An 18,798-nucleotide genomic window follows, 5' to 3' on the forward strand; every position below is an offset into this window, starting at 1 on the left:
TGCAAGTGGAAGATGTTTTTCCCTCTAGAGAAACTACATATCAAGTTACACTTTTTGTGCTCTTCCATTCCAGTTGGCAATCAATTGTTAACGCATGTTATTAGAAAAAACAGAACGAAAACAGATTAGATAGAATGAAAAATGTACTGGTGATGTCATTTGGGACATACTGACATGAAAACGTCACCTTTTGTCATTGTCTCAGTAGGAAATACAAACCTGGCTTGGCCTGCTTCTTTATCAGGGGGAGTTCTTCTGGCTCAGGGTCTGCAAGACATACACTCACGTCACCAGAGCCTTAAAAAGTGGAAACCCACCCCCCTACCCCAATCTAAAACTCCCTCCATTTTAAGACCCTGTTTCTATTAAAACAAGAAAGAAAAAAAACCAAGAAAATTTTATATTAACGGGCAAGGTAAGTTTATACAATCAATATTTCGGCATGTAACCGTCTTCTTTGGGATGGTATGGAAAAAATGGAAACAAGCCACGTGATTTCTCTTGTAAAATTATCCCCATTTAAAGACCAGCTTGCAAGCTCCAAGTTTTGAGTGTCTATCAAGGTTGAAAAGAAAGTATCAGTCAAGTGAACACAAGATACAGCATGAAGAATTTCCAGTTTTGCTTTCAAAGATATTAAATCTTTCATTAAATCAGTAAATGTGATATTTAAGTGTGCATGCAATTAAAAAAATACATGCGTGGAAAGTTAAGAGTACAGGTTCGGTTGAGAAAAAGACTATTTGAAAGAGCATTACCTGCAGCAGTGTTCCGTTTTCTTAGCTGTGTTGCAACCGCTAAAAGAAAACAAGATGTAAAAGAAACATCAACAGAATGAAACCAAATTATGGAGACGAGGAAACAAAGCGTAAAATATACGTAAATTATACAGTAGACCTGAATTCTTTCTCAATCTCAAATCATACTCTTCTTTCTGCTGCCATGATTCAACACATTATTCAGCATGTAATTGTAAAAAAAAAAAAAAAAACCATTAGCTGAACAAAAACATTAGCTGTTCAAGAGATATGTCCAAAGCTGCAGTATGAGTACAGATTCAGAACTATTAGAGAAAACATTACCTGCAGCAGTACTGCACTTGCCCGGCTGCGGTTCACTGCAGTCAGCAACGGCCGGCACGAAGCTTGAAAGTGGTACATCCGCTATAAGAAGAAAAAAAACATGAAACTAAAATGCGGGGATCTAAATATTTTTTTAAAATATACTATTTATATAAATTATATTATGAGTGTGTATCACTTCTAGTCTAGTATGCCTGTGCCCATGACATCATCCAACCACTTCTCTCCCCTTTCATTCATTTCCGTTCCTAGAGTTCCTTCCCTTTTTTGCGTGTTTCCCCTCCATTTTCTTTCAAACCTTGTTCGTTCCGTGTTGCGTCTGCTTTTTGTTGTCTTTTGTGTTCTTGTTTTTCCTGATGAAGCTTCCATAAGCGAAAATTCGTACCGTCTTGTCTCGTTCTTGTATTGGTGAGTACAGTATTCCTTTGTTTTTTAACTTTGTTCATCTTACCACAGTCACTTTGTTGTTTAGATTTTTATATTAATAGTATTATAATACAAAAGATTGAATTCATTTTTAATCTCAATGAATGATCACACTCTTCTTCCTGTAGCCCTGATACAACACATAATTCTGCTAAATAAAAAACCCAACCCCACATGGAGCTAAAATACATGAACACAAAACTTGAGTTTAAACTGACCTCTTTTGCCTAAATGGTCCGCTTTAACTCCCATGAGGGACAATGCTGCACGCAGACTGGGTGCTTTGGAGACAGCAGTGTCCAGTAGTACGCCCCTCTCCATCAGACCATCTCTATCCTCTGATAGTGAAAAACGAAAAATGCATGAGACTTAATAAAGTAACAACATTAAAACGGACATTTTCACACACTGGCATGGTTATGTAAAATAGGATAAGTTCCATTTTGGTACTTTTTTTTGGCAATTCCCTGTACAGTGCACTCTAATTCAAAAACACCTGCTAGTACGTTGCAGCAATCACTTATCAGTATCAAAAGACGGTGAAAAGTAGAAACATTTTCAAACAAGGAATACCAGTAGCCTCGCAGTTTCATAAGATCATATCCAAGTGATTTTTACAAATGTTAATATATCGAAACGCACACATATCACATGAAAGAAATCGTGCTGACAGAGATAAGAGAAAGACAAAAAAGACTCACCAGAGATGGCAACAATCAGGCCTGGAAAAGTCTTGCCCTTGAAGCCAGGGTAAGAGGCCCGTACGAATTCGACTCCGTACTTGTCCAAATCCTTCCTCGGCTGCTCAATGGCTTTCAACGATATGACAGACCATCTGTTTTCCTCCGTCCAGTACATCAAAGCTTTGGCCATGATTGCTTGATCTTGTAAAATATGCTGGTAACTGAACGGTATTGGTCGTATTCGTAATGTCCGCCTTTTCGTTTTTCAATGGATCGCGTGGAACAATACTGATTTCCGGTACTCGAGATTTTTACAGGATTCTGCAGAAACTAACCAAACATTACCAAAACTTGCATAAAACATCATCCAAGATAGACGATTTGTCGTTGTAATTTCTTCAGATCCTGTTTATTTGACATAGTTTGTGTTAAAAAAATATATATATTTTCCAAGTGATAAGGTACACTTTTTATAAGTTTAGTGCTTTTCCTTTTTTCGGGATTTGGGTAAAAAGCATTTTTGGGGCCATTCGCTTCGAAGTCCTTATCTAGTAATGTGAAGAGCCTCCGTGTGCCCTTTCAAATGCTTACAAATTCTGAAAACGCAAAATATTCCCGTCAGTACACCCAAATGTTTACTCATCACCAGGCCTGGCGAAGTTTAAAGGGGTACCGGTTTAAAGAAAACAGCACAAAAGATGGCGTCCCCGCGTGGCGATTACAAGGTGTACCTCTCTGATCCGAACAAGAAAGTTCCAAAAGTAACTAAATGGAGGCATCGAAAAAGGCAGAGGTCTGAAATGGAAGGACAAGATGTGGAAGCCAGTGCCGTCGACTACAGTATTTTGCGAGAAAGTTTCAACCAAGGCGCTGAACAGTCAGTCACTGACTTCTCACGCTCACACTCACAGTCAGACTCGGTGCAACGATGATTTGTATTCAGCGTCACTTTTGCATGATCCCACGCAGATGCACCTGGAGGATGCTAAGTACGCAGATGATGAAGACGACATCGACTTTGAGATCGATACAGATGGTGAGTTTGATTAGTTATGGTGGGAAGGCACTACGAGTACGTTCCTCGATACATGTATACGTGATTTACTTTGTATGTTCTATTAACGCGGGCTTGTTCTGCAAATTCTTGTTAATGTCCTTTGATGCTCAATTTAATGACAAAATGACCCGCACTGTCTGCAATTTTTTTTAAAAATCAAGCAGAAACAGAATCAGAAAGAGTTTAGACTTCGAGTGTAAGTTACTTAGATGATTTTTTCCTACCACAACGATTGCTAATTTCATGAGGCTAATCACACTGGCATTTTCGTTTTCCATGATTCCAAATAAAAACCTAGTTGCAACAGACAGAGAGGGACACAGACTATGTGTGTTCAGCACATGTTACTATTAATTTATTAGAAATGAACCTGTTGTATGTATTGATTTTGTTTTATTGCAGTTTTCCATTTTAATGAATCGGATCCACTTGAACACACTAGCAATGCATCAGCCAGTACAAGCATCCCAGAAGAAGTGATATCCCCATCGACTCCTGTAGGAGACACATCAGATGCAGATGACAAGAAACCGACCAGTGTTGATGAACTGCTGTATGATGGAGCCAGACTTACAGTGGCATGCAGCATGTTGTTGATCATTGCATTTGTGATGCGTCATGGTCTTACTGGCCAAGCTATGGCCGACCTTCTGGCTTTGATCGAAATGCACTCTGAAAATGTTCACAGAGTTTTTCAAAGAAATGTCGAACCCAATCGAGTTCCACTACTACTGCAGTGACTGCTACTCATACCTTGGACTGGACAAGAAGCAGTCGTGTCACATCTGCCAGCAAGCAAATCGTGCCAGTGTCAACTACTTCATCATAATCCCTGTGATACACCAGCTTCAGTCTCTGTTTGATGGTATACGCTTCGTCTATGCTTTTTTTAATTTCCTTTGACTCGTTTGAGTGCAGTTGCTTATGTTTATAACAATTACTGAATTAGTTATTACCGTTTTGAATGTTATAAGTATTTTAGAATCTGAGTAATATGATATGTGGTGCTCAGTATTTATTCCTGGATAGGTGTTAATTGCATTGGCCATTTTTGTCTGTCAGCACCAGATACAGCACTATCTGAGATTATTGTGTATACCTCAAACAAGGTTCCTTAATGATTGCCCATTTAGGACCAATTGAGTGATAACCTTTAGACAGACAGAGACTTTGCACATGTGAAGCTGACGGTGGACATATACCACTCCCACACTGTGTATTAAATTTGTTTCATTCTTGCTTCATAGAGCCTGTACAGAAGTCTGTAAGTTGTAACACCCATTTTGCTTTTTTTGACAGATGGTTCTTTCGAGCAAAAGATCCGAGCCTGCAAAGAAGCATGGAAGCAAAGAAATGGACAGATAATCACAGATGTAATGGATGGCAAGCTCTACAGGGAGGCATTCAACAGTGATGGACAATTCAACTCAAGGGCTGCCAATGCCAAAGAGGATGAGCTTCACATTTCTTTTCAACTGAACACGGATGGAGTCTCCATTTTCAGATCTTCAGTCTTCAGCATTTGGCCATTGTACATGGTCATCAACGAACTCCCCCCAGATATAAGGTACTTAATAGCAGTAAACTGTTGACATTTGTACCTGTCTAAGCCATCTATATAACATTAACAGGCCCCTGCGTGTCAAAATGTTGGTAGGGGTTAGGTTAATTTTAAGCAGTAGACCCCTTACCGCCCTCATAAACCTGATAAACAGGCAGTGAGTGAGTAAGCAGGGAATTTTTAATTGTTTCAGGTTTTCACGAACCAATCGCATCTTTGCTGGTCTTTGGTTTGGGAAGACAAAACCTCAGATGCTGACGTTCCTTACTCCGCTGGCCACCTGCCTGAAGGATCTTTTCAACACAGGTTTTTTTTCTTTTCCTATTATTCAATAAGATTGATCGTGGGAGAATTTTGCTGCAATGATTGTGGTTAAGCTGAAAGTAGCAATTGTAATTACAGTTTAAAAAAAGTGGGTTAAATGTTTTGTTGCTAGTTTTCTCAATTGTAAAAGCAAAAATCTGAAACAGATAGTCTACTAACCTTCAAAAATCAATTACTAGTAGGTGAATTCTGGAAATAATTCTGTTAAGTTTTTATAGGTAGCAAAGGGTTGCCTTTCGTTCAAAATTTGAGGGCAAACAAATCCATGTTTCAAATTAGGCCAATCATTATTGAGTTTTACACATGCTCGCGGACAACGTGTAGCAAGTGATTTGGGTACAATATTACACAAGTTTGTTTGCCCTCTTTTTTCTTTCAGCAAAAGTTCTTTCTTAATGAGATCTTGTGTTCTGTTCAGGTTTTCAGACCGGGAAGACAACTGTGAAGGGACTTCTTTTGAGTGGTGTTTTTGACTCGCCTGCCCGGAGTTTGTTCCAGAACATAATTCAGTTCAATGGTTTTCATGGATGCCCTTATTGCCTTATGCCAGGTGAAACATTTAGGACAAGTGCTGGAGGCTGTACCCATATTTACCCTTTGAACATGCAGTACAGAAATGGCTGTGGCGAACCAAGAACTCACCAGGACACCGTGAAACAGGCTGAAGAAGCAGATGCCTTATTTCAAGCGGGTAAACACAAAAATGTGAAGGGAGTGAAAGGGAAGGCATGGTCAATGTGTTTTCCTCATTTCGATGTAATCCGAGGAGTAGCTTTAGATTGCATGCACTGTGTGTGTTTGGGTGTTACGAAAATGCTAATGACCCTTTGGTTTGATAAGTCTCACAAAAGTCAACCTTTTAGCATTTCTAACAAACTTACAGAAGTCAGCAGTCGTCTCATGAAGATCAAACCACCTAACTTTCTTTCCAGACTACCCAGACCATTGACAGACATGTGCCACTACAAAGCCTCAGAATACAAGTCGTTTCTTTTGTATTACAGTTTGCCCTGTTTGATGGGAATTTTGCCTGGCGAGTATTTCCAACACTACATCCTTCTCGTTGAAGCCATGTACATTTTGTTAGGAGATCAGATCATAGTTCGGGACATTGAGCGTGCTGAAAGGCTGTTACTTCACTTTTGCATGAATCTGCCTGTGTATTATGGGGAACGTTACTTAACTTCAAATGTTCACCTCCTTTTGCATGCTGCTGAAAAAGTCAAAGATCTTGGCCCTTTATGGGCTAACAGTTGTTTTTATTTTGAAGATTTTAACGGTCAGCTCAGGTCATTGTTTCATGGCACTCAAAAAATTGAAGTTCAAGTGTCTCTTGCTGTGCGTATTCATCAAACACTGCCTACTCTTGCTAATTTGTTACAGTGCGGTACATGTGAACATAAGTTTTTTTCACAATTTGGCAGGCCGTGCTCTGTCTTCACCAAAAGAGTACTTTTCTCGAAGTTGTGGCGTGCTGGGCACATTGTTTAAGTGTAACACAGACACTCTAGATAAAGCTGTCAAGCAGTTCATATGCTAAGTCTTTGGCACAGTAGATTCTGTTTGGATGTTTCAAAGAGCAATGGTCAATGGCAAAGTTATACACAGTGTCCAGTACTCATGTGTGACAAGAAGAAACAGTTTCACTGTGAGAGTAAATCATTGTGACTTTAAATTTGGACAGATCCAGTATTATCTAAAAATGTTTGCTACATGCCCAAATGCCTTACAATGTTCTCATATGTGCCTGTGCAAGAAAGCAAAATTCATAGCTAGCTGTGGTACGTCCCTGTGTTGAACTAAAAGATGTCTTGTTGTCTTCAGATTGTGTTACAGGTGCCAAAGTGCCACATTTAGTTCCAGTTTCTTTGCAGGATCTGTCAAAAGTTCAGCTTGTTAATATTGTAGAAATTGTTGAGCTATGCATCTTCACGCAAGGTGAGCAGTGTTCTTTTGTGACTCAAAGACCAAATGGATATGAAAAAGAATAATCCCACCCCGTTGGTCTTGACATTACCTTGAATGTTTTTGAAGCTAGAGCTTCGATACTATGCACACTTTTAGGGTTTGATAATCTACCGGACTTGGCGTAAGTTTCATTGACCCTCGTCAAGTTTTGGGATGACAGGGGGTCATGTTCGATTCATTATAACTTAACATTGATGTTATCTCATGCGTTTTTGAAGCAAGAGCTTTGAAACTTTTAAACACTCCAAGGGTTTGATAATCTTCTGACTTTACCCTAGTTTGGTTGACCCCAGTCACAGTGGGGTCATGTTTGTGAAAGCTTTACATTGAGGTTTTCCTGGTTATTTTGAAAGCAAAAGCCTCCAAATTTGACAAAAATGTAGGTGTTGGGAATCAGCAGGCATGACCAAATGTGGCTTGTTTTCATTAAATTTTAGATACCCAGTAGGAACATGTTTGCTGGAAAAGATTTTTACCACTGAAAATGTTCACAGAGCTATCACAGTATCAGTGTGATTCTTTGTATTGTATGCAAGCTTGTATGTGTGCTCTTTAATGAGTATTTTCCTTTTCATTTGAGACAAATCGTATAAGTTGTATCATGTGTCTTGATTTAACTTGTAAATATCAAGGATATATGACAAAAGGAGAGTCATCAATATTTTCTTCTTTTTTTTTCTTGGAATTCTTGTTAAAATAAATAATGGGGAATATTGTATGTGTGTTTTGGCTGGTGTTATTTATTGTTTGAATGGTACCTGGAAGGCAAACGTCTATATTATTAACAATGTAGATGCAAGTTGTAATGTCTTGCTTTAAGTTAACAGAAACATGGTCAAATATATATGCATTTACACTATAGATCACAGAGAAAATGGCTCGATGAAAGATTTAATGGCCTAGAGTTTGTGGTACTTTTCAGTACACAAAATGTTTCTAAGTCCAACTGGCACTCACAGTATATGGAAAAGTAACAAAGTCAAAGCAGTATATTTGCAGTACAGGCAAAAAATGGCTAAGTTATTTTGGTATGTTTTCAGTATACATAATATTTTCTAAGTCTAAAAGAAGCATATTTTCAGTACACAAAATGTTTTCTAAGTCATATTGAAGTACTTTTTCAGCATACAAAATATGTTCTAAGTCCAACAAAAGCACATTTTCAGTACATCAAAATTTGGTTAAGTCTAAACGAGGTACGTTTTCAGTACAATAGAGGTATGTTTTCAGTATACCACCTAACTTGGTCCAAAACTGCAGTACTTTTTCAGTGTACCTCAAATGTACTGATTTTTCTTTGCAGCACATTTGAAGTACATTTGAAGTACATTTTGGGGCAGGAGGTACAAATTCAGTACATTTTCAGCTCATGTTTGGTATACCTAATTTGTGCTGATTTCTGTGGGGGAAGTTACGCTTGAGTTGGCCTCGGAAGGGACATACAGATTTTCTGAGAGGGCATTGTCGCTGGTTAGGTCATTTAAGGGTTCATCCTTTGTGACTGACCTCCTCTCTATATTTGTTGGTTAGTCCTCTTCTTCTGGCAGAGGGCTAACTAATGTTTTGAATCTTTTCGGTTCGTTCCTTTACCTGCGTTTTAGCGGGTACTTTGGAACAATGACTGGTTTACGGGCGTCTTGGCTCTCAGCCTTAGTCTGTTCTTTTGTCCTCAGCGTTTTTAGCTGCGTGACTAAGATTTTTCGGTTACTGTGTTTACGGGTCTTATTCTTTCTTCACCCTCATCCTGAGCGTGAGGCAAGTCAGAATGACTTCCGTTGGGTCGGGTTTCCTTTTTGGTAACTCTTCCACCACAGGAATGACGACTAAGGTGTTTGCCTGTTTTCTGTCCTTCAGTCTCTCAGAGACGGACAGACATTTTTTCTGGTTTTGCGTCCAAATTTGAGTTTCTCTTGATTTGGTCGCGAAAGTTTTTTCCAGTTTTTTCCTGAGAACTCTTTTCTCGGGACTATCTCTTATCTTTCAGTGTTGGCTTTCAATTATCTACAAGCAGACTGAATTGCGTTCTATAGGGTTCTTGGAACTTTAAGAACGCTTATGCTCTTTTGAGTTTTTGTCTTCGAGTTGGACTCTGGTACTTTGTACTCAGGTGTCTCTCTTTTCTTTGGCGTGGAGATTGGTTGCTCTTCTCTTGAGCTGTCCTCTTTCTCACGATTCTTGTCGGGTCTTTGGCCTTTCTTACAAGAAAAGGGGGGGGGGGACAGATTGTCTTTCCCCTCTATTTGACTCGGGTCCATTTATCTTGGGCTCGGGTCTCTTCCTGTGCCTTTTCCCTTTTCGTCTGTGGGTTTGGACGAAGGTCTGGGCATAGCTTACTGGCTCTCTGAAGTTTCTTTGCCAAGTTTTGACTTAGAGACTCCTCGGCTGTCAATGAGGATGGTTCTCCGGTCCCTTTCTGACTTTTGGCAGCAGGCCATTTCCTGGCTAGGGTTTAGTGAGTTAGAATTTTCTTTCCATCTAGCCCTTCCTGACTTGGTGTCAGTTGGCCACTTCCTGGCAAGGTTTTAGAGTGAGTTTGATTTTTCTTTCCCACCGCCTTGTTGATTATATCTGCTTCATGTGATTCGGAGTAAGAATATGTAATTTAATGGAAAATTTCCAAAGTAAATTTTGATTTAATTAATATACTTACCCGAATCACATACTGAAGTCCCTCCCGCCTGCCCCGCTTATTGTTACGGTTTCTTTATGCCGAATGATTTGTCCACGTGTTGTGGATGGGAAGTAGCTATATGGGAGGTAACTCCCCGGATCCCAGCTCATTACCATAGCTAATTCCAGCTTTTTTGGTAGTGGGTTGCTTCCCTTTAAAATTGTTTAGACGGTTAGCGTTTTCAGTACCTTAGCATCCAGACTGTGTCAATGCTTCATGTGATTCGGGTAAGTATATTAATCAAATGAAAATTTACTTTAGAAATTTTCCAGTTATGCGCTTGTGTGTGTTTGTGTATGCGTGTTTCAGCCTGCCTATCAGCATGACGATCTCTGTGTGACCACATGCTCCTAACTTGCTTGTGTCCAAAAATATTTAAATGTTAATTATTACATTGTTCTATATATTTTGTTGTTCATACCAAAGACCCTCTCAGTAACCTACCAAGTAGCTGGTAGTCTGGTCTCGGCGAAGGTAGACACCGTCACGTACAATGACGTCGGCCACAGCTGTGTTTGGCTGTGTGCGTCGTGCAGGTCCCAGAGTGAAGAAAGCAGGAGCTGTGCTGTTGCCCACCACTTCAAACACCAGTTGTCCCTGGAATCACACACACAACATTAATTTGAACACAGGGCTGAGACGTCAGCTCAAATAACAGTCAAGCACATAGAAGGGCGCTCACAACACCCACGTAAACAAACACACACACACACACACACATAAAAGTACACACACAAACGCACACACACAGATATATACACACACACACAAACACCCGTACACACACACATAAAAGTACACACACAAACGCATGCACACAGATATATTATTAAGTACACACACACACAGGAAACTCAGCAATACGAACCCTGAGGTCCCGGTAAGTAGCTTGAACAACAGTGAGACACACTCTCTCTCTCTCTCTCTCTCTCTCTCTCTCTCTCTCTCTCTCTCTCTCTCTCTCTCTCTCTCTCTCTCTCTCTCTCTCTCTCTCTCTCTCTCTCTCTCTCTCTCTCTCTCTCTCTCTCTCTCTCTCTCTCTCTCTCTCTCTCTCTCTGTGTCCCATAAAGGCACAAAGGCAAACGACACGGAACTGTAGGCGTTACCACGCCAGCGCTCAGTCGGAGATATGTGTTAACTCACCAACAGTCTTCAGTGTTTTGGTGTTTAATCGGTGTGTGTGGACTTACTAAAAACTCCGGCCGAAATGAGTGCTCATGGCCAAATCGCATGTTCAAACTTGATATTCCTTGTGTGCACAACACAGCTGTGCTGCAAGTGCTGACTTCTGCCCATCAAACTGTTTCTACTTTTGGTTGGACTCTGTATTGGAGATACTTATCAGCTGCTATCCATTTAATGACCTTGCCACTTTGAGTAGCAGCCGCCGGACGTGACCTTTAGTTGCACGCAGTTCGTTTAGGCAGAGTGTATTTTACGCTCTGGTTTATGAAAACGCGGACTGAACTTTATCAATCTATCGTTTTTGGTAAAAAAACCAACAACTCTTTTTTCTCTGTTTTGATTTTAGTTCTGTGTGACACTGACCTTTGTGTTTTGGTCCATTTGTTCTATTGTTAATTTGTTCGTCTTACTTGCTCGTTAGTTTTCTATTTGGCTTTATTTATCTGTGCGTGTTACTTTTAATTTTATGCTCGAAGATTAGCTCAGTGACCTAATATGCCTGACGGCACTAGAGCATCCGGCCTTCGCGCCGGACACGTAAACGTCTACCATCTATACAACAAATTGCCTGATGTTAGTTTATTACTTAGCAGGGCAAATCGCCCAGTTCACCTTTTCGGAATAAGCGAAACGAGACTCGATTCTCGCGTTACCGATACTCTTATCCAGATCCCGAATTATTCGGTACTCCGCCGTGATGGCAGTGAACACGGTCACACGGGTTTGGCACTCTACATTCATGCCTCGATTGCTAACCTCACAGTTAGAAGAACTGACCTTGAAACGAAAAATGTGGAATGTATGTGGGTCGAGGTTAAACATTCTAAATCGTCTGCTTTGTTAGTAGGCTATGTCTATCGAAACCCTGCAGAAAGACAATGTTGGCGCGATGACTTTGAGTCGATGATGGACAAAGTCAACGCTTGCGGGTCCAATATTTTGTTACTAGGTGACTTTAATATTGATCTAAATAAGCCTCAGTTAGCATGGGCTAATACTACCTCGCTTTTTGGACTTCATCAGCTAGTCCAGGACCCAACGCGTGTAACCAGCACCAGTACCACATTAATAGATCACATATATACCAACCATGCGTCCATGGTATCAAGGGTGTCAGTGTGTAAAGAAAGCTTCAGCGATCACTATCCTGTTTTTTGCACATGGTCATTCAAGCTGCCCAAGCGACCTCCTAAAGGCCATACAACTATCAAGTATAGATCATTTAAAAAATGTAATCAGTCAGAGTTTCTAGCTGATCTAGCCGTTGCGCCATTTCGTGACGTGTTTGGTCACAGTGACCCTGATGTGGCTTTGGAAGCTTTCTATAATGTTTTGTTACCTGTTATTAACAAGCATGCACCACTCCGAGAGAAAAGAGTTAAGCATCCCACGCTTCCTCCCTGGTTAAACACGGACTTAATCAATGCCATGGCCCTTCGCGACCACTTTAAGCAAAATAAAATGGCTACAGAATTTAAAAAACAGAGGAATAAAGTCACCAACATGGTGCGTGATGCAAAACGTAGTTATTTCAATAAACTGGTGTCAGACAAAAGGGACACAGCTACTATGTGGCGTGCTGTCAATGAAATCACACATAAAACTCGGAAAGGCTCAAATCTAGCTGCAACTACTATATCCCCTCAAACTTTTAACGATCATTTTCTTTCCCTTGCCGATAGACTGCTGACTGCAGCCCAAGGCAATGCAAACCGAGATAAGTACGAGTGTCCAGATATTCTTACTACGTTCTGCTTTAGTAAACTGGAAAAAGCTTCCCTTTTTCCGCGTACCACCAATTGCGGTACATGAAGTGGGAAAATACATTAAGGACCTTAAAAACAAGAAATCGATGGGGCCTGATAATATCCCTGCACACCTCCTTAAAGTGGCTGTGCCATATATGGTTGATTCACTTACATACGTGTACAATTTATGTATTGAAAATGTTATATTTCCTACCGTTTTTAAAACTGCCAAAGTAGTACCACTGCCTAAAACTAGGGATGCGTCGAACCCCAACAACTTTCGTCCAATTTCTGTCCTATCGGTTTTATCCAAACCACTTGAAAAGCACGTCCACCAGCATTTACTTCAGTATATGGAGATCTGTAAGCTTTTTCACCCGTCTCAATCTGGGTTTCGTCCAAAACATTCTTGCCATACTGCTCTTATTAAGATGTGTGATTCTTGGCTGTCAGCCATAAACCGGTCTGAAATAGTGGGCACTGTCTTCCTCGACTTCAAGAAAGCTTTCGACACAGTGGACCATACTACATTACTTTCAAAGCTATCCGCGTATCTCCCTAAGTCTCCATTTCTAGCCTTCTTTCGTTCTTATTTAAGTGATCGAAAGCAATATGTCCTTCTTAATGGGAAACTGTCTACTACAGGTCGTGTCACAAGTGGGGTTCCTCAAGGTTCCGTTCTTGGTCCACTTTTGTTTTGTATATTCATTAATGACTTGCCACTCCATATTTCTGATCCTCGTGTTATCAATGACCTTTTTGCTGACGACTCATCTGTGTACACTTTCTCAAAAAATCTGAACGTGTTAGAGTCATCACTTCAAAGAAGCCTCGATGAAATGTTTACTTGGTGTAACACTAATACTATGATAGTTCATCCTGCAAAAACCAAAAGTATGGTAATCACTTCTAGACAGAAACATCAGCTGGCCCCACTTGTTCTAAAGCTTAACCTTGGATCATCACCGATTGAGCAAGTGCGTGAACATCGGGTTCTAGGAGTCACAATAGATTCTGAGCTAAACTGGAAATGTCATTTAAACAATATAAACAAAACGCTGTCGAGAAACATGTTCTTATTCTCGCAGCTACGATATTATGTCGACACTTCAGTTCTTAAATTATTTTACCATGCACACATTCTTTCGCATTTAAGTTATGCTTCTACGTTATGGGACAACTGCAGTGATGTTCACATGATCAAACTGAATTCTCTCCATCGTCGTGCAGCTAAACTTATGATACCTAACTCATCGGTCACTACTGACGAAAAACTGAAACTGCTTGGCCTCCTTCCGTTGAGCCAGCAGCTTAAACTGAATAAATCATTATTCATGTTTAGAGTTATGAACAAGGAAGTCCCAGAGTACATTCTGTCGCTGTTTCAAAAAGCAACCAACAGGTATGGTTCTAGTAAATTCATTCCACCTCGCCCCCGACTAGATTTGTACAAGTCTAGTCTTGCATTTTCAGGGTCATCAGTGTGGAATTCACTTCCAACAGCATTAAAATATATTCCATCAGTCAAAGCCTTTAAAAAGCAAATACACAGACATTTGTTTCAAATCTGATTCCAAGTGGAGCGTTCCACCGTTATCGTAACCTAGTGGTGATTCAAAATGGGTTTACTCCGATGTATTAAACCGTCCTAATGTTATCATACATACCGGTTATCTTATAGCAGTCTCTTTTCAGGGTTGCTGTTTCTGTTGTTACTGTTGTGTTGGTATATCCTTTGTTGTAGTTCTTTTCTTCCTTTTGCTATGTTGTCGGTATCTTTTGTAAAATACAAATGACTTACTGTTTGTTATTTTGCTTGCTTGCCGTTGTTGTTTCATTTGGACCATATGTTTCTAGTGCTCGTGACTTTTTTTACAGTCAGTATTGTTATTATCGTTATGACATCATCATCATTACCATTATTTCTATTTTCATATTTCTATTGCTGTTATTGTATTTAATAGTATCAAATAATATAACCTTTTCTTTGCCTTTAAATGCTATTTATTATCATATGTACGATTATTTTTGCCGTCAACCTCTTTTGCTCTTATAATGTTTTCATGTCTGTTTTGCATTCATGTTAGTTAGCAAGGACAGATTGTAAGACTAGGCAACGCCTAAAATCTCCATCCTTCTGTAATAAAGTTTAATCAATCAATCAATCAATCTCTCTCTCTCTCTCTCTCTCTCTCTCTCTCTCTCTCTCTCTCTCTCTCTCTCTCTCTCTCTCTCTCTCTCTCTCTCTTACAAACACACACACAACCACACACGCACACACACAAACACACAGACACACACAAAAACACCAACACATGTGCACACACACATAAAAGTACACACACAAATGCATGCACACACACACAGGAAACTCAGCAATACGAACCCTGAGGTCCCGGTCAGTAGCTTGAACAACAGTGACGCTGGAGCTTGTGCTGGCATCCTCACGCACACTGGGGGCATTGTAGACTTCCTGCGAGAACTCTGGGTCGAAAGTGTTTCTCTGGATGTTGACAGTCACTGTGGCAACAGCCTCGCGGGCATCAGGTTGACGCTGGTCTGAAGCTCGTACATTCAGCTGGTTGAAGGAAAAATTAGATGTATACTACACATCTTCTTAAGGACACTGAGGGTAAAGACTCCCAAGAAAAGGGGAGAAAAAATTAGGAAATGCACTTCACTAGCAGACAGTATACTATGCCTGTATTTATAAGACTGGGAATGAAATCAAAACATTACTTCCAACGATGAAAAGGATAATTTCCATATTCTGTGTAGAAAGACAATGTCATCGTGGACACAGAAGTATCTCAAATAAACCCGTAAAACGTATGCAGACAAACAACAAGAGTTGGTTGTTGTCTTTTTGTGTACCGCAAGCAGAGCGAGAACATGGCCAAGTATGTAAAATGCATAAAATAAAATGTATGCAGACAAAAGACCCACCACAAAGGAGTTGACAGTAGTTCCCAGCAGTGACTGCGTCAAAGTGACGTTGCCTCTTTCAGGATGCAAAAAGAATGCTGACGTGGCAGGACTGGAGCTTGTAATTCTGTACGCAATGATATCCTGTAGACACAAATGTGAAAACAAATTTCAAGAATATGAATGACATGTGTATGTCACTGAATGTTCAACAGAGAGAGTAAGTGTGTGAATGTAAGAGCTTGGGGCGATGGAAAGCTTATAGGAGTAGATGGTTTGAAACAGTCAGCAATAAAGTACTAAAAAAAATGAAAGCATTAAACAAAGACTGGAGGTAAGAAAATGACGGATAAATAAGCTTGAATAAAGTGAATACCCCATCAGCGTCTGTGGCAGACACGGTCTCAATGATCTCTCCCGGTGAGGTAGTGTCAGGAATGGTGACGGTGTAGCTGTTGAGGCCGAGAGGGAACTGGAAGACGGGTGCGTTCTCGTTGCGTGTGACAGTGATGTTGACTGTACAGGTCACAGACTGCACGGACACTGCAGAGCGCGTGGCCTTCACCAACAACTGTACAGGTAGGAAAAAAAGGAAGAATCCAAATGTTATCAATGGACTCACTGCAACATGGGTCAGTCACCTACAATATAAATCTGGCTGCATGAAGCAGGGAACAAACAAATAAAGAGCACTGCCACAGTGATAATGTGACACGCGTCTGATGAGAACAAAACAAACATTAATTCATGTTGCTCTCTGCCACATAAAGAAAGAATCAGATAGAAAATAGAGAATACTACATGGCTTGCTGTGAAATACCAGATTTACAGTGGAAAAGCAGGTCTCTGCCAGACTAGTACGACACATCCTCATTTACATGATACACACGTATGGTTTGAATAATATTTTTATCTCATGAGTGGTCTCTCTCACTTATGTAGGATAACAACATTTACGAAAAACGTTTACTATCCAAGAAAATTCTTACAGCTGCAAAACATCACTGACCTGATAACTCCGGAGTTTGAACTGGTCAGTCTTCAGGTCTGTTGAGATACTGATGCGTCCAGCGCTGGTCATTGAGAAGAAGTTCGTTCCTGGTGGAGAACCCACCACCTCATAAGAGACAGTCTGAAAAGTACAGAGCATCCAAAGTTACATGCTGAAGGTTGCCTTTGGTTTGCTTTCAAGAGTAATAGTCTACTCTCTCTTAGAAACAGTTAACTCCTCCCCTGCTTTGACCGAAAGAGCTCAGATGAGAGGAGTCACACTTTCATTCAAAAATCTTATCATTCTTTATCGTTTTTATTAGAAAATGTAGGAAAGGGGGAGAGTGAAAAAACAAGCAAAGAAAGAGTAAAAATAGAAACTGAATCTGAATTGCATACAGTTGAACCCCACGTTTAAGACACTCCATTTCAACACTTTTCTATTTCAAGACCCTGCTTGTTCAGATGTTCTTTTTCCAACTTCTGCACATTTACCTGATTTCAAAACTCCCTCTCAGGAAAGAATTTTTTCTCTCAGATGTTTGAAGGTCTTCAAAACAGATGCAAGGTAGGATGGTAGGGTGGGGGGGGGGGTGTACCTCTGTGTCATCAATGAAATTAAGATGTCTTACCCCTGTGGCAGCTGGACCAGCAGAGACGTCACCAACCACTGTGTTTAAGCCGCTGATCTCAGACGTGCCGAAGCTGAAGGGATTCGCTGTACATTGCAGCTGGTTGGGATCCTGGTCGATGATGACTGTGACCGTGACAGCGCCAGAGCGCCTCGGGGTGCCCTTGTCAACAGCTTGCAGGTTAACCTGTCACCAAGAGACCACAAAATTATAGAAGAATGCTAATCAACATGGGAGGTATCACACACACACACACACACACACACACACACACATACACACACATGCAAAAACTCACAGTCACACACACATATATATATATATTTACACACACACACACACACACACACACCAAAACACATAAATGTGTGCGCGCACACACACACACACACGTATGGACACACACCCATGCAACACAGTCATTCAGTTCACACAACACAGACATAGAAAGTGGACCAGACACATCTAATGTTCAGATTTACCCTTTAGAAGCAACATTTCAGATGAAACAAGATGCAAAGCAAATTGTTCCCCAATTTCAGTGCTCTCTCCCATTTGATAACATCTTTAGTTGCAGTAAACTCTTCATCTTTTAGGTTCTTTTTTTAGCCTGTTTTTCTTTGATATCTTCATTTATCATCGCAGTGGGGTTTTGTTGTTGTGGGTTGTTTTTTTGCAACGAAAGGGGGACTGCTGTTGCAAGCATCCTCTGTCTCTGTAGTTATCTTTCTTATCACTGAAAACAGTAAACAGGTAACTCACCACAAATCTGTCATTTGGAATGGAGTCCAGACCGGCATTCTCCGTCAGGATCAGTTGACCGGTATCCGGGTACACCTTGAAGTATTCCCTGTTGTTGAAGGTGTTGCCGCTGACCATGGAGTAAGTGATCTGCGCTTCCGGACCCTGTCATTCAGGTAAAAAGAAAAAAGGACTTACTTTTCAAAGCTTCAGAAAATGTGTGCTAATGCAACCGAGTGTCAGAACACAACAATCACCTTTGGTGGCAAAGCCCAGTCAAACAGGATTGAGAATTTTAGAGGTAGTTTCCCTATCAAAACTGATGGGTACACAAAGGTTCCCAAGAACATACAAGGAGACCGCAGCAGACCCTATCACAAACAGAGCTCTACAATACATAGGTGTCAGCGACGTATAAGAAACGTCGAGCTCTTCACGGCCGACAACTGCAGAGCCTGCCACGAACTTAAGGGTGATGCAGAAGTCTCCCTGTTACACTTGAAAAATGTTGCTTATGAATTGGACAACCAAGATTCTGGTGTGCTGCAAACACTGCATTCTACTGTATTAAGCAGCTTGGTTGGCGCTACAGCAAGTCAAAAATCATGTACAAAACCCAAAACAGTGATGCACAGATTTATTTTTTCTTTGCTTTGCACTCATTCCCATTTAAAAAGACTACAAAACATACTCCAATGCCACCCCCACTTACTTCCAATGCCAATAATGTGCACATGCCATTCTGATCATCATCGCTCCACACTATCGCTTTAGTCCCTCTGACCGGACGCTAAAGTCCTACGCG

At 40.6% G+C, this 18,798-nt stretch overlaps 1 protein-coding gene across 1 annotated transcript in view; it reads right to left on the reverse strand.

Annotated features, from left to right (window-relative positions):
• The window catches only part of LOC138967811 (protocadherin Fat 4-like), a 147,248-nt gene that overhangs the window by 36,435 nt on the left and 92,015 nt on the right, over positions 1 to 18,798 (reverse strand). The window contains exons 44-50 of the mRNA XM_070340468.1: positions 18,015 to 18,158; positions 17,253 to 17,438; positions 16,640 to 16,762; positions 16,007 to 16,201; positions 15,652 to 15,774; positions 15,092 to 15,283; positions 10,217 to 10,369 (exon numbers count right to left, since the gene is read on the reverse strand). Of these exons, the coding sequence (XP_070196569.1) occupies positions 10,217 to 10,369; positions 15,092 to 15,283; positions 15,652 to 15,774; positions 16,007 to 16,201; positions 16,640 to 16,762; positions 17,253 to 17,438; positions 18,015 to 18,158 (1,116 nt within the window). The remainder of the gene's footprint in view (positions 1 to 10,216; positions 10,370 to 15,091; positions 15,284 to 15,651; positions 15,775 to 16,006; positions 16,202 to 16,639; positions 16,763 to 17,252; positions 17,439 to 18,014; positions 18,159 to 18,798) is intronic.

The sequence above is a fragment of the Littorina saxatilis genome, linkage group LG5, assembly GCF_037325665.1.
Source record: "Littorina saxatilis isolate snail1 linkage group LG5, US_GU_Lsax_2.0, whole genome shotgun sequence".
Lineage (NCBI taxonomy): Eukaryota > Metazoa > Mollusca > Gastropoda > Littorinimorpha > Littorinidae > Littorina > Littorina saxatilis.